We start from the raw sequence: 15,212 nt of genomic DNA on the forward strand, positions 1-15,212 counted from the left end.
CGGAGCACAGCGGGAGTTGAAAGACGGTGATAGCGAAGAGAGCGCGAGGAGGCAAGCGGAGGAGGAGGTTATGGCGAAAGTGTGAGAAGAAAAGCGTAGAGCCGCGCAAGACGCGCACTGTGGCGACGATGGCTACGAGATGGCGCCAGAGTAGCGCGTGTCGTCTGTTCACCAAAGCTCTGCATGAGCGGAGGTCTGTCTGCGGCGGCTGCTGTGAATCGCGCCGATGCGTTACCCACGCGCTGCCTGTCGCGATCTCCCGATTAGCGAGGCAGTCGCACCACGCTTCTCTCCGTTTGCAACGTGTCGCACGAGGCAGATTGTCCGTGCCAGCCAATATATCGCGAAATGAAAATACGTATAGAGCTGTGCTCAAAGTTCGCATTGAAAGTATCGTAACCGTTATTGAATTTTTATTGCGCCTTTCATCGCCAAACAAAAAGCCAATGGTGGTTGTTTACTGTGCACATTGAGGACATATACAAAAATAATCTGATCATGATTATTATCATTGTTATCACCAACATATTTTACTATAAATTTGAGATACCTGCCATATCTTTACATTGGCTTGGGATTGCGGGTTGCAGTGCATTGTGGTGTGAAAATACTAGAGGTTCGAGACAATATAAAAAGCACAATATCATGCAAACAACAAACGTACGTCGTCTTGTATGTAGATTAACAACACCTATTGAGATTTTTAGCACTCTTTCAAAAACAGATATTTAAGTTATTTGCGTTCGCCCAAGGAAAACAATTCGTTCGGGAGCCCATTGAATACTTGGTTCAAATAAATGCGCCCGTGCAAGCTCTCAGGATCGCCTGCTCACATTCTTTCGCATGAAGTATTCACGTATAGACGAAGTTCACAAACATGTTTACGCGAGACGCGGACTTACTCTGGCTGTTAATGTTTCAGAATGACATTCTCATTAAACGGAAAATGAAAATAAGGCGCACGAGATACGTGTGTATGCCTTTGGTTCGGGGTGCGATGCAGCTTCCTCACTTCTTTTTTTGTCTTTTTCTTCGACTTGAGTGTGGTGTCCCGTTCATGAAAAATCTGCTCCCGTGATTTGCGCTTCTGGCTCTAGCGTTGTGTTTCCATCGCTTCGTAATACTAATCGCGGGCAACGAATCACACCGACTGTTTTCCCGCCTTCGTAATTCGTGCAATGGGGTTCAATGGCACGCGATCGATCGTCCATGCAGGCGCAGCGAAGGGGCGACTGAGATAAGTGGATAAGGTTTCCGCAAATGGGCAATCACGATAGCACCAGAAGCTGGACATAACAAGTAAAGCGCAACAAGCACGTTATGGAAGATAGATGTCGCTCGGTGCCACACCTATCGCGTCCAAGTACACTTGCTCCGTTATTAATGCGGCCGCAGCCGACGTTCTACGGCGGTTATCGATATAGTAGCGCTGTTCGGATGGGCGTCGGTTTCGGGGAAATGTTCGCGCGCAGTGTGTGCATGGCGTCGGATTTCGCGGCCTTCTTTATTTCTTAGCATCCGAAGCAAGCGTATGCGTTCCCGTGTTCCTGTTCCCGGCCAAACCACGCTGGAGGTGAAACGCGTTGTGCGTGAATTACCGCAAAGCGCCGTTGCCTGTAATGACACGTAACTGCGTAATAATCCGTTGTCTTTCCGAAGGAATAGTTGTGTGTTAAGGATAATTGAGATAAAATGAGCTACAAGTCTATGCCAACAAATGCGGGCGATCTTCTTGCGTTTGTAAGTATATAGGTGCGGCGTGGTTAAGTGCCTGCAATATATACCGCCACGTGCGGCGAATATGTAAGTGACAAAGACAATCGAGTAGACACACTGATGGGAACCGTATGCCTATCAGTGATCGTTAAGCAAATAACTTCATGATAGGGTACAGAGGACAAGTGTTTTGTGTCACGAGTTCGATCGGGGCAGACACGTCTTCGTCGCCGCAGGAAATACGTTTGCTCAGCTTTTGGTGAAGCTAACGGCATTGATTGGTCCGGTATTGCTTACTAGTCAAGTGGTTCTAACGGAAGTTTCGTCTGCGCAAGTATGCCAGTTACAAACCGCTTGCCTTTCTGAGGAGCAGAGCTCTTTTTCACGCACCTGCTTCTCTTGCTATACGTGGCTGATGGGCTGTACATACGTCTAACTTGTTGTTGTTACCTCTGCTGTTACCACTGCTGTTACCCTGCTGTTGAGAATGTTTTTCCTACAACGTATATGCCAACCTTCTTTTGCATGGTGTGATGAATGAAGGAACCATCGCGTAGAATATATACGATCGAGTTCAATGCCACGAGTTGCTCTCACGCGTAATATCAGTACGATTGAAATAGATAACTTGCGCATGTTATTGTCGGTATGTTCGAGATTAGTTGTCGCCCATACATTGTAGGTTCCGGCTCTCGATTTGGACGGCTTTTGATAGGCTCCGCCGGTGAAAAGACATGCCCGTGAGGTCGATATCAGATGCTCGATAGCATCTTCATTGGCAGGATCAAATCACAGCTCCTACAACGCGTTTAATGATGGAACATGCTCGTCTCAGTCAATCTAATCAATAGATTTCCAACCGTGCAAGTAAAAAAGAAAGTTGCTCTTTGACAAGCAGATGGTTTTATCATTTACACGAGCAATGGCTCGCTTGTATACGGCGCAAGAATTCAGCGTTTGGGCGCAAGCATTTCACCAAACCACCTGTTAAATGTTACGTAGGTGAGTAAACTTAGCCGGAGTAACTGCTTCCAGCGAAGATAACGATGACGCACCATTAATACCGCTGCCCGCAAGCAATACTAAACTTCATATGGCAAATTCGTTCTGCAACCTGCTGGCCACCTAGTTAGTTGAGATGGCAGAGAGACTTCACTGGAAAGGCGCTGGACACGGGTCATATCCCCAGGACTAGGACAAATCTTTCTTCAACTGCGAAGCTTTCTTTCTGAGAAAACGCCAATGCGTTTCCTTCGTAGCTTCATGCTAGTTTCGAATAATACTACGCATATAAATATATGTAGTAATACCCATATACCATTCTACAATACTATAGATTTAAGGCAGATATAGGTCTAGAGGCATTTGGCCTTAAGTACATTTTGTTTTTGTTTTTTTCTTATCACAGCTTTTGTGTTCACTGGATGCTTGGTCGACGAACTTGTCGATACCCTCTTAGTAATGTGCGCTGTTGGGCGAGTAGGTACATACTTAGAGGCAAGACGACTTCGCATCGAGCAATAGCGCAGCTTATAATGCCGATCTGAGAATCGCCAACGAATTGTTTCCAAGGCATTTACGTGCTTCATTTCGGCCAAGTTTGCTTTCAATTAAATTTCATTTCCACCGACGAGCTCGTCAGTCTCAACAGCGATAGTATTCACTCGCTGCTTCGATTACATGCTTGATACCACTAATCCTATTTGTGCTCTCGAAGCTTGTTCCTAAGAAAAGCCGACATCTGTACCTATCCTGCAAATAAAACTTCTCTATTTTCCTAAGAAAGGAGAGAGTGGGTACCACAGCCACTGCTGCATAGCCATGGCACAGTTCCACATTAATCCCACAGACATTGCAACCAGTACAGTTTTATTTTCAATGCGTACAGTGCATCTAACAGCATATTTGGACGCACCGAATGTGGTCGCAATATAGATTTCACGGCTTCGTCACCTGCGGCCTTACATATAGCACGCAAGAAAACAGCGCATTCACGGACCAGTAGGTGAAACGCATTAGCAGCGCCTTTATGCACACTACCATAATTCTATTTCGAGTCGCCGATAACGCACGCAGACACTTCCTTTGAACTACACGGACCAAATACCATAAAACCAACACAGGCTTCCTATATAAAGAAGCTTAATTGCGCGTTCTTATTATGATATCACTACCATATAGGATGACGCTGTTTTCTAAATTTTTCATTGCAAGCCACGATTTGCAGAATAGTAGCGTCGCCGTGGTCCTGTCCAAACATTTTTGGGTTGCCAGCCTGTACGTTCATGACGTCACGCCTCCGCGGGAACGTGCACACTGAATCTGACCTCGTGTGCAAATAGAAGCGCACTGCCGATGATAGAGCCTTTAAATATACCAGCTCGGTCCATAGCAGCGATAAGAGAGAACTGTCGGGGTGGGGAGGGGACTAGTTCGAGCACAGCTCGTGGGGCGCCATGAGGGGCAGCACTTTGAGCAGCTCGTCGACCCCTTGCTCGAGGGAGACGCTCGCTCGGAAGCCCAGCTCCTTTCGGATGCGCGCGTGCGACACGCGGTAGTCGCGCCTGTCCTGGTCTCGACCCGGCGCGCCCAGCAGCAGCCGCACCCCGCCGGCCCGCTCGCAGATGAGCCGCGCCAGCTTGGCCTTGGTCACGTTGAGCGCGTCGTCGCCCACGTTGAAGGCGCGACCGCGCACCTCGTCGTAGCGGTCGAGCGCCAGCACGAAGGCCCGCGCCGCGTCCCGCACGTGCAGCAGGGTGCGCCAGAAGTCCGGCTCGTACACCTCCAGCTCGCCGTCGCGGAGCGCCCGCAGCGACAAGTCGTTGACGAGCAGGTCGACGCGCATCCGAGGCGCCACGCCGAACACGGTGGCGAGCCTCAGCGCGACGCCTCCGTGCTTGACGACCAGGTCTTCGGAGCGCTCCTTGGTGCTGCCGTACACCGAGAGGGGCGACAGCGGCGTCTCCTCGGTGCAGAGGCCGTCCGTGACGGCGCCGTAGCACGAGCCGGTCGAGGCGAACACCACCCGCTGCGAGGGCGAGAGCTGTTCGAGCAGTGTGCGCGTGCCGCCGACGTTGACGGCCTCGGCGAGCTCGGGGTCGCGGCTGCACGCCGGGTAGCCGACCACGGCCGCCAGGTGAACCACGGCGTCGACGCCCTTCAGCGCGGACGCCAGCGCCGCGCCGTCCCGGACGTCGCCGCGCACGAGGCGCACGCGGTGGGCCACCGGCAGAAGCGGGCCCAGGCCGCGGGCGAACGTGTCGTACACGGCCACGCGCCAGCCGCGCTCCAGCAGGAGCGGCACCAGGCAAGAACCCAGGTAGCCCGCGCCGCCAGTCACCAGCACTTCCTCGGCCGCCGGCATCCTGCGAAACGCACCACCGTTCGCACGGAATCCTCCCGGTATGCAGCGCTTTAAGCGCTCAGCTTGTATCTCGGCTGGCGTGGCCGACACCGGAATTACTGAGTATGCCTTATGCGAACTTATTTCGTTATCTGCATATATTTTAGTCAGAATGGATATATGTCCACAGTGTGTGCGCGAGTGAGGAAGAGAGAAAGATATGGAGAGAGAGAGAGAGAGAGAGGGAGAGAGAGAGAAGGTGCACCGGCGGCTCGAAGTGGACGAACAACAAGGGCGCTATCGAAAGACAAAAGAACAAGAATTGATGCGATGTGCAAGTGAGTCCAATTCCTCTGTTGCTGGCACAAATGAGAACAGACGCACGTATGCACACGTATGTGTTTTCGTCAAAGATGAAGAATCCGAGGCAGGCTATATACTGATTCTTAGGGCATATTTGAGTGTTCGTTTCAGCGTTCGTGTTAGCAAAAAAAGAAGAAAAAAAAAACCCGGCTTTAGTGGTGATAATGAAGTCTCGCTACCATACCCGGTTATTCTCGCAACACTGTTTTAAAGCTAATTTCACTAATTTCACTTTCACTAATTCATTAGTTTCACTTAATTCAATTAGTTTTCACTAATTTCGTAGCACTGCCCGAACGCTCTCAACCAACACGAATATGCAAATAAAGGCGCACATATGTACGTTGTACGTACGTAGTATAGAGAATTCTCCAAATGCTCTATGGTTTATCTCGCTCTATTTTTGCCACGGGAGAGAAGTAGTGCTCCAACTCCACACTGTAAACTAATTTCCTGCCTCAAGTATGCGTAAGGGTGTAAATCAGTCTATAACTCACACTCTTAAACTCTTTCTGGGAAACTTTCTGGTACTTAGATTTAGGTGCATGTATGTGTACGTTAAAGAACTGGTCCAAATTTTCGGAGTCCGCCACTATGACGGGCCAAATAATCATATCAGGGTTTTGGCGCGTAAAACCCGCTAAGTTAGTTTTCTTAACTCTTTTCGGGTGTAAGTTGGTGAGATATGGACTAATTTAAACCTTTATGGTGTTCAATGGTGTAAATTATTTAACGGTGCATAACAGAGCCCCGTCACTCACACGGAAAAGAAAATTCCAACGTAGGCCTTCTGTGCAAAGAAAGAAAAAAAAAAAGGCGCGGGGGGGGGGGGGGGGACAACGAATCACAGTTATAACTAAAGACCGGAGATTTAGGCAAAATGTCTACAATTTTCGCTTACTTCTTTATTGTGACTATTTAACGTATAAGCACGAACTATGGGTCTAGAAACATTTTAGTGGCACTTTGATTGTGCATGTAAACGCCTATTTCGATGTTGTTGTGCCTGCATTGGATTTTCGGAGGCTAAAAAGGCCTTTTTTTTTTTCGTGTTTTGTCCCAGCCTCATTTTGTTTATAATGTGACGAGCAGGTGGAAAAATCGGCCGAAGGCAGCCGATTATCACCAGAAACGCCCGTGTAGAGGGTGTTATTAACAGCTTTTCGAGCTGGTGAGAGCATTGCTGCGAGAAGAGCTCAAACTGCGCTACAGGCGACGATACACTTGAGAGTCACTCGAGAGTCAATTGGGGGGGGGGGGGGGAAGAGTCACTTGAGAGTTACTTGTGAGTCACTTGAGAGTTACTTGTGAGTCACTTGAGAGTCACTTAAGCCTACTCGTGCGCTCAGTTCACGTTTTTAGCCGACATGATCGAGAAACTTGAATGCTCGGGTGCAACTTCAATCCCGGAACGTGGGGCTCATTTAGGACGTTCAGGAAACGTCTGCCACCATCCCCTATGGACTCGTTGCTGCTGGAGCCGGGCAAAAGCAGTCTCGGTATTGGAAGTCTTCAGGTATTGAAAGAACTGTCAAACCCTCTGGCTAGTGAACATTCTAGAATTCCAGAGGGCTTCTGATCACCGATTGTCCAGAAGTGCAAATATGTGCCCCTAACTTCGGTGGATGTTGGGCGTTCCTTTACTGCGTATGGACAAGTACTCAGGGAAAAAAAAAGGGCGCAACAAACCAGAAAATATTGAGTTGGCGCTCGCCTGTCACTGCTTTCACAACTTCTCTCGTGGTGTGTAGTGGCACTAAATTTCAGGTAAATCGTGTGGCCTACGCAACTTGACTCATTCCCTGTTATCTAGAAAATAAAGAAAATTTCACTAAATTGGGGTTTAGGGGGCCGTGTTCAGTAAAAATCATAATTTATCCTTGACTATTCACAACGGAATTTCTTGTTAATCGATCCCATACATATCCAAATGAGTTTCTTGCCTAAAACAGTTCATTTTAGTACCTATACATCCGTTCTCTAAATATAACGAACGGAATTTTGTAAATATTTGTGCAATATTCAACATCACAAGTAACAAATGCGCTGCTATTTGATACGATAAAACGCGCATGGGATGAAGTTGGACTCCCACACGACAGCGTTCACATCCCACGTTAGGACGATTTAGCGCTGGAAGGATTTACACGAAACCTAAAATATTGTCACGTTGTAGTGACTGAAGAACACAGTAGCAAAAACTGTATTGCGAGACTAACGTTTATTGGGCGAGCCTTTGCATAGAAAAACAGGCTGCGCTCAAAGCACAATGATATAGCGGCGAGCCCACTCTGCGATCGTCGGTATCTGAGCTGTGGGTCAGGCACCTCGGCATTTATAAATGACTCGTCGAACGTTCCAGCGTAATCGCTGGCGCCCGCGTGCCTTGAAGCACTACACAGTTCGAATCGCGCATACAATCTGATTAACAAAGTCCGGCGAAAATATACGCCGCAGATACGGAAGTAACGATAACAATAGAGTAAGTTACAAATCATGCAGGCGCGTCCTGCGCTGAGCGATAACTTTAATTTAGAAGCGGAAGCGCAGTCCCAGGAAAAATAATAAATAAGTGCGCGTGTTAACGCCCCCTCCCCCCTGCCCTAAAAAGCACCGTCGCGATGCTTCGAACACGGGAGCGAAAGCACACGTAGCAAAAAAAGATGACAAGAACTATGTCCCAGGGTTCGTTATCGTTGGTAGAAAGGCTTAAGGCGCACAACATGGGCTATATAAGGTCGCGAGCGGCGCCACTTTGTTTGCGAAATGCCGTCTGGCACAAACTCATAGTCCATTGTGCCAATACGTTGGATGATCTTGTAGGGTCCGAAATACCGTCGCAAAAGTTTCTCACTAAGTATTCGTCGGCGAATCGGGTTACAGACCCACGGTCGCCGGGCTGATATTCCACTTAGCGTCGTCGAAGATTGTAATGTAGGCTGTCCGTCCTTTGCTGGTTCTTGAGGCGACGACAGGCGCGTTGTCGTTCTTCTTCGGTGGCGTGCTGCAGATCGGCGGCGACGTCGAGATTTTCGTCGTCGGTGACGCGAGGCAGCATGACGTCGTCGTGGGGTGCCTTGCCTAAACCACCCTGAATGGCATGATCTGCGTTGTTGTACTGACGTGTTGTAAGCGAACGTTACGTACGGATGGACGGCATCTCACGTCTTGTGCTCCACGTTGACGTAGAGTCAACGACAAAATTTTACGGAACACAAAATCTGAGAAAAAGCTGAATATCTGTGCAGCCTATACAACACAGCCAGTATTCGTATTTACAACCTTTACCAGTATATGGGAAAAAACATTGTGATGTTCGGTTTTACTCAATGCACTGTTACAGGCTGCTCGGAAATTGAACATTTTCTGAGATCCCGCGGTCTGTAAACATTTGTGGTTGACTGTACATCCATAATCCTAATCCATAAGAAAGGGGACGCCAAAGACTTGAAAAATTATAGACCGATCAGATTATTGTCCGTTGCCTACAAAGTATTTACTAAGGTAATCGCAAATAGAATCAGGAACACCTTAGACTTCTGTCTACCAAAGGACCAGGCAGGATTCCGTAAAGGCTACTCAACAATAGACCATATTCACACTGTCAATCAAGTGATAGAGAAATGTGCAGAATATAACCAACCCTTATATATAGCTTTCATTGATTACGAGAAAGCGTTTGATTCAGTCGAAACCTCAGCAGTCATGGAGGCATTACGGAATCAGGGTGTAGATGAGCCATATGTAAAGATACTGGAAGATATCTATAGCGGCTCCACAGCCACCGTAGTCCTCCACAAAGAAAGCAACAAAATCCCTATAAAGAAAGGCGTCAGACAGGGAGATACGATATCTCCAATGCTATTCACAGCATGTTTACAGGAGGTGTTCAGAGGCCTGGATTGGGAAGAATTGGGGATAAAAGTTGATGGAGAATACCTTAGCAACTTGCGATTCGCTGATGATATTGCCTTGCTTAGTAACTCAGGAGACCAATTGCAATGCATGCTCACTGACCTGGAGAGGCAAAGCAGAAGGGTGGGTCTGAAAATTAATTTGCAGAAAACTAAAGTATTGTTTAACAGTCTCGGAAGAGAACAGCAGTTTACGATAGGTAGCGAAGCACTGGAAGTGGTAAGGGAATACATCTACTTAGGGCAGGTAGTGACCACGGATCCGGATCATGAGATTGAAATAACCAGAAGAATTAGAATGGGCTGGGGTGCGTTTGGCAGGCATTCTCAAATCATGAACAGCAGATTGCCACTATCCCTCAAAAGGAAAGTGTATAACAGCTGTGTGTTACCAGTACTCACATATGGGGCAGAAACCTGGAGGCTTACGAAAAGGGTTCTGCTGAAATTGAGGACGACGCAACGAGCTATGGAAAGAAGAATGATGGGTGTAACGTTAAGGGATAAGAAAAGAGCAGATTGGGTGAGGCAACAAACGCGGGTAAACGACATCTTAGTTGAAATCAAGAAAAAGAAATGGGCATGGGCAGGACATGTAATGAGGAGGGAAGATAACCGATGGTCATTAAGGGTTACGGACTGGATTCCAAGGGAAGGGAAGCGTAGCAGGGGGCGGCAGAAAGTTAGGTGGGCGGATGAAATTAAGACGTTTGCAGGGACAATATGGCCACAATTAGTACATGACCGGGGTAGTTGGAAAAGTATGGGAGAGGCCTTTGCCCTGCAGTGGGCGTAACTAGGCTGATGATGATGATGATGATGATGTACATCCCTAACATGTTGGCGAACGTCTTCTTCAGGCGTTCCGTCAGACCATTCGTCCATAAGTGGTAGCAGGTTGTCCTCCGATGTCTTGTCTGGTTATATTGCAGCAGGGCTTGAGTAAGCTCAGCGGTAAAAGGCGTTCCTCTGTCGTTAAGGGCGACTTCTGGCGCACCGTGTTGCAGCACGTTCTCGACGAAGAATTTCGCTACTTCCGCGGCACTACCTTTCGGCAGGGGGCTTTCGTTTCGGCGTAGCGGGCAAGGTAGTCGGTGGCCACGACGATTCATTTGGTTGTGGATGTTGACGTCGGAAACGGCCCCAACAAGTCTATCCCGATCTGCTGAAACGGTCGGCAAGGAGGCTCGATCGGCTGTAGGAATCCCGCTGGCCTTGTCGGTGGTATTTGGTGTCGCTGGCAGTCTCAGCATGTCTCGACGTAATGAGTGATGTCGGAATTCAAGCGTGGCCAGTAATCCTTCTCCTGAATCCTCGCGAGTATACTAAAAAAAAAAACACGAGGTGCCCTGCCATTGGGTCATCATGAAGGGCAGGGAGTACCTCAGGCCTGCTGTGCCTGATGATACCTCAGAACAAAGGATGCTTCACGGGCAGACATGCGGCTATCACGGGTACTGGTCACGCCTCATCGTTCACTCAAGGCAGCTCAATCAGCGTCACCTGAGCCTTACGGACAGGCATTCATGTTCCAGATCTTCGGCTTTTCGAGCACCCAGAAATGACAGCTCGTTTCAAGACAACAACCTCGCCCCTCCTGGCCATCACGATGAGGCCACTGAAAGATGACAGGATCATTGTTGAGAACTCCCGGGGAAAACGTCGACGGCAGGTTCACAGTTTGACATGTGGTTGCCTCGTATTGTGCGACGTTGGAGACACACGTGACGCTGGGAAACGGGATGTGGTGAACGATTCGCCGGTTATGATTGACCAGTGAATTGCCTTTACGAGGTAAACGGCATAGAAAGCGCATCCGGACGGCTGTGAGGGAGGACGCTCTGACATGCAAAGACTCTAGCATGTAGTGTGCTCCGATAATTGGAGCCATGCTTATAAAACTGAATCATGTACTTTGAATACGAACCTTTTTTCTCATCTTTTAAACATCACTCTGAACCATTCTTTCTCCCGGCACCTGGCACGGCACCATCCGTGGAACCTCTGTGCCCGCACGGACCCCCGACTTCACAACAAGCCGTAGTGCTGAAGGCACAACCAGAACGTAATTGGCCCGGACTGGCGAGATGTTTTTCTTTACAAGGACGTCGCTTCGCAGTGAAAACGAAGACAATCCACACTTAAATACTCTTGGGGCAAAGTTGGTCTTCCTTTCCAAGAAGCCTGCTCGTTGGTTTTCGGCGTAGTCGTTGGCACTTATTGTCCCTAGGAAAGAGACCCCGTCCTGGTCATCTTGCGGTGGTAGGTCAATAGGAGCGCGGGAGAGGCAATCGACATCAGAGTGTTCTAGTCCGGATTTTTTATCACGGTAATGTCAAATTCTTGTAGTCTGAGGCTCCACCATTAAAGGCGTCCTGAAGGGTCCTTTAAATTGGCTGGCCAATACAGTTTGTGATGATCGCTTACGACTTTGAATGACCTGCCATATAGATAAAGGCGAAATTTTCTAATTATGGCAAGGCATGGTGGACCTAATTATGGCAAGACATTCTTTTTCCGTCTATGAATAACTGGATTCCGCTTTCGACAGCGACCGGCTAGTGTAACATACGACCCTTTCAAGTTCGTGTTCCTTCTGGACTAGGGCATCACTGATGCCTACGCGGCTTGCGTTGGTGTGGATTTCGGCATCGGTGTCTTCGTCGTAATGCGTGAGTACTAGTAGCGACTGCAGGCGTCATTTTAAGTCCTCAAATGCTTCGACTTGCAGTGTCTCCCACTTAAATATGACTTCGTATTTCGATAGAAGAGTCAGAGATGCGGCGATATGAGAGTTCTTAACAAAGCGCCTATAGTAGGCACACAGACTAAAAAACCTGCGCACTGTCTTCTTGTCGACGGGCTGCGGAAACTTTGCAATGGCAGCTGTTTTCTGTGGATCAGGAATAACTCCTGACTTGCTGATGTCGTGACCCAGGAACAGAAGTTCTTTGTAAGTGAAGCGGCATTTCTGCGGCTTCAAGGTGAGCACAGACGACTTGATGACATCTAGTACTGTCACAAGGCGCGTAACGTGATCGTGTAAGTTTGAGGCAAAGACGGCGTCATCAAGGTAGACTAAACAAGTCTGCCATTTCAAGCCCGCTCATACCGTGTTCATTCCAAACTTGAAAGTTGCGGGTGCCGAGCCAAGACAGAATGGCATGACCTTGCATTCATAGAGGCCATCAGGTGTGATAAAGACGGTCTTCTCTCAATCCCTCTTGTCGACTTCAATTTTGCATCAGCCCGTCTTGAGGTCCATCGACGAAAAGTACTTTGCTTTGCAGAGCCGGTCCAGTGCGTCGTCTATCCGTGGGAGGGGGTATACGCCCTTCTTCGTCATTGTGTTGAGGCGATAATATTCGAGACGCCCGCCGGCTTTTTGACGGCTGGATGATGTCGCACAGCATTTCGTCGACGTGTTGCCTTATGCTTTCACATTCCCGCGTAAAAACTCTGTAAGGGGTCTGGAGGAGTGGTCGAGCGCATTCTTCATGTATTATGCGATGTTTAGCAACTTGTATTTGTCGAATTCTAGATGATGACGAGAATCAGTCCTTGCATTGCTTGAAGAGACTTTTCAGCTGTGCTTGCTTATGCCTGGGAAACATCGGATTAATATCGAAGGATGGTTCAGTAACACGGACCGTCGTGGCAGGTTCGACTGAGTTCAGGTAAACCAACTTATCACTGACGGCTGCAACTTCTTCCGTGCAGGCAGTCTTCGTGCTCTTGCTCAGGTGTTTAAATTCTTGACTATAGTTTGTCAGCATTACTTTCACTTTTCCCCCGTGCAGTGGAGCGATTCCTCTTGCGACGTAAATTTCACGGTCGAGCAGTAGATGTTGGCCACCCTCCAACAGGCCTTCCACGTCTGCGCTTGTTTCGGTGCCGACGGAAATAATGATACTGGAGCGAGGCGGGACGCTGACTTTATCTTCGAGCACACTCAAGGCATGTTAACTCGGAGAACTCTCCGGTGGTATCGCTTGGTCTTCGGATATCGTTATTGACTTCAACTTCAAGCCAATGATTGTGCCGTGTTGATTCAGGAAGTACATGCCAAGAATGATGTCTCGTGAGCGCTGATGGAGGATAACGAAGGTAGCAGGGTAGGTCCGGTACATGAAAGCAGATTACCTCCACTAAATGTCACGTGGTAGTGACGGTCAAGAAAACAGTAGGAAGACTGTTAATGACGGAATTAATTCTTTATTGGGCGACTCTATGCCCAGAAAAAACAGACTGCACTCAAAGCACAACGATAGCGGCGAAAACAGTTGGCGATTGTCGAAAATTTGATCTGCGGGTCAAGGGCGTCAGCTTTTATACATGAGTCCTGTAAGGTTCGGGAGTAATCGCTGGTGCCTGCGTGTCTTCCAGAAGGTACCACAGAATTCTCGCCGTGTATGCAGTCAGATCGCACAAGCTTCCGTGAGAACAGACAGCGAATAGAACCATCGATAACGTTCAAGAAACTTCCGATACATGCAGGTGCGGCCTGCACTGAACAATAACTTTAAGCCAACGGGTGAAATACAGTCCCAGGATAAAGGATAAGTAAGTACCCGTGTCAGTACAGCGTAGCACGTAACTTTTACGAAAAAAAGTGAAAGTTTTGAGCAAGATGCTGCCAAAGGGTATGGACCCCATTGTTCTAAGTAATATGCAGAATACGCGAGAAAAGTAAACAGTCGTCACTTGTTTAACACGAACGGACAACAAACATTCGACGCAGCTGGGTCTCTCGGTAGATTTAAAAAATTAATTTATGGGGTACTACGTGCCAGAACCACGATCTTATTTTGAGGCACGCTAGTGGGGGACTCCGGAAATGTGAACAACCCGGGGTTCCTGAACGTGCACCTCAATCTAAGTACACGGGTGTTTTAGCGTTTCGCTCCCATTGAAATACGGCCGCCGTGGCCGGGATTCGATCCCGTGACCCCCATGCTTAGCAGCCCAACACTATAGCCAATAAGCAACCGCGGCGGGTTTTCGGTAGACTCTGCACCACAGTCATCGGTGCTTTATCGGTGTTTTGAGCAACAGAGGCCTCTATGAACCACTGAGAACTGACTGGACTATATTGATGCGAATTTTAATATAGACTCACGTGGTCAAGCAAGTTTTAATCAACACCTTTTCCTGCACATCTTTCTTTTTTTTTGCCTCAGTGCATAGTGGTAAGCTAGGTGTACCCGAATTCACAAAGTTTCTCGTTCGTAAGTACTGTTTGCGATTGACCAGCCCTTACAGTTCTAGCACAATAGTTTTTTTCTCCCTAAATACGGGCCGAGGAGTCTGGTCTGTCTCTCTGCCTCACTACCTCCCACTTGAGCAAATGGTTAAACATCTTAATCTGAAGGACATGTCTGAAAGTATCAAGCTTTTTCGACGAATTCCACGTGCACTTCTTTACGTATAACTCGTGACAAACACGGGCCAGTACGTACCTTGTAGTCACACCGATAGTCGTCGGCGCTCTGGGCTCTGTCGAGTTTACGCACGCACGCTATGCGGCCAGTTTATCGCCGTGGCGCTATCGGTCGGCTCATCCGGGTCGTTCGTCACCATTGTTCAGCGCCTCTATCGAGCGCCATAAGTATCGCGGAAGGCCTCTAGACGGTCGTGTCAGCTGGTCGAAGTGGGTGTGGCACGTGGGAGGGGGGGGGTCGCTTGCTTCTGCAAACACACATATAGCGGCGCTGACAAAGCAGACAATCACAAAGGCCGGCTTCGGCACTGATATCTTTCTGAGGGCGCGCTATCACTCGGTGGAGCATGTCAAGGCTAGCAAAAAGTCATTCGGTGCCCTTTCGTTAATTTTACTGCGTTTCATTCGCGGCGAATCCTCCTCCTCCTCCAACAAC

The 15,212-nt window shown here is 48.5% G+C and overlaps 1 protein-coding gene across 1 annotated transcript; it reads right to left on the reverse strand.

The window, feature by feature from the left end:
• Nucleotides 1-3,568: 3,568 nt before the first annotated feature.
• Nucleotides 3,569-14,866, reverse strand: LOC142585600 (GDP-D-glycero-alpha-D-manno-heptose dehydrogenase-like). The gene is made up of 3 exons (XM_075696485.1): nucleotides 14,796-14,866; nucleotides 6,184-6,212; nucleotides 3,569-5,081 (listed from the first exon to the last, which is right to left on the reverse strand). Exon 3 carries the CDS (start codon nucleotides 5,078-5,080, stop codon nucleotides 4,145-4,147), a length of 936 nt encoding a protein of 311 aa, XP_075552600.1. The 5' UTR covers nucleotide 5,081; nucleotides 6,184-6,212; nucleotides 14,796-14,866; the 3' UTR covers nucleotides 3,569-4,144.
• Between the last annotated feature and the right edge of the window lie 346 nt (nucleotides 14,867-15,212).

The sequence above is a fragment of the Dermacentor variabilis genome, chromosome 6 (genome assembly GCF_050947875.1).
Source record: "Dermacentor variabilis isolate Ectoservices chromosome 6, ASM5094787v1, whole genome shotgun sequence".
Lineage (NCBI taxonomy): Eukaryota > Metazoa > Arthropoda > Arachnida > Ixodida > Ixodidae > Dermacentor > Dermacentor variabilis.

Bases quoted from the DNA above. Each gene is read 5' to 3' on its own strand.
- LOC142585600 (XM_075696485.1), bottom strand. From the start codon at position 5,080: ATGCCGGCGGCCGAGGAAGTGCTGGTGACTGGCGGCGCGGGCTACCTG.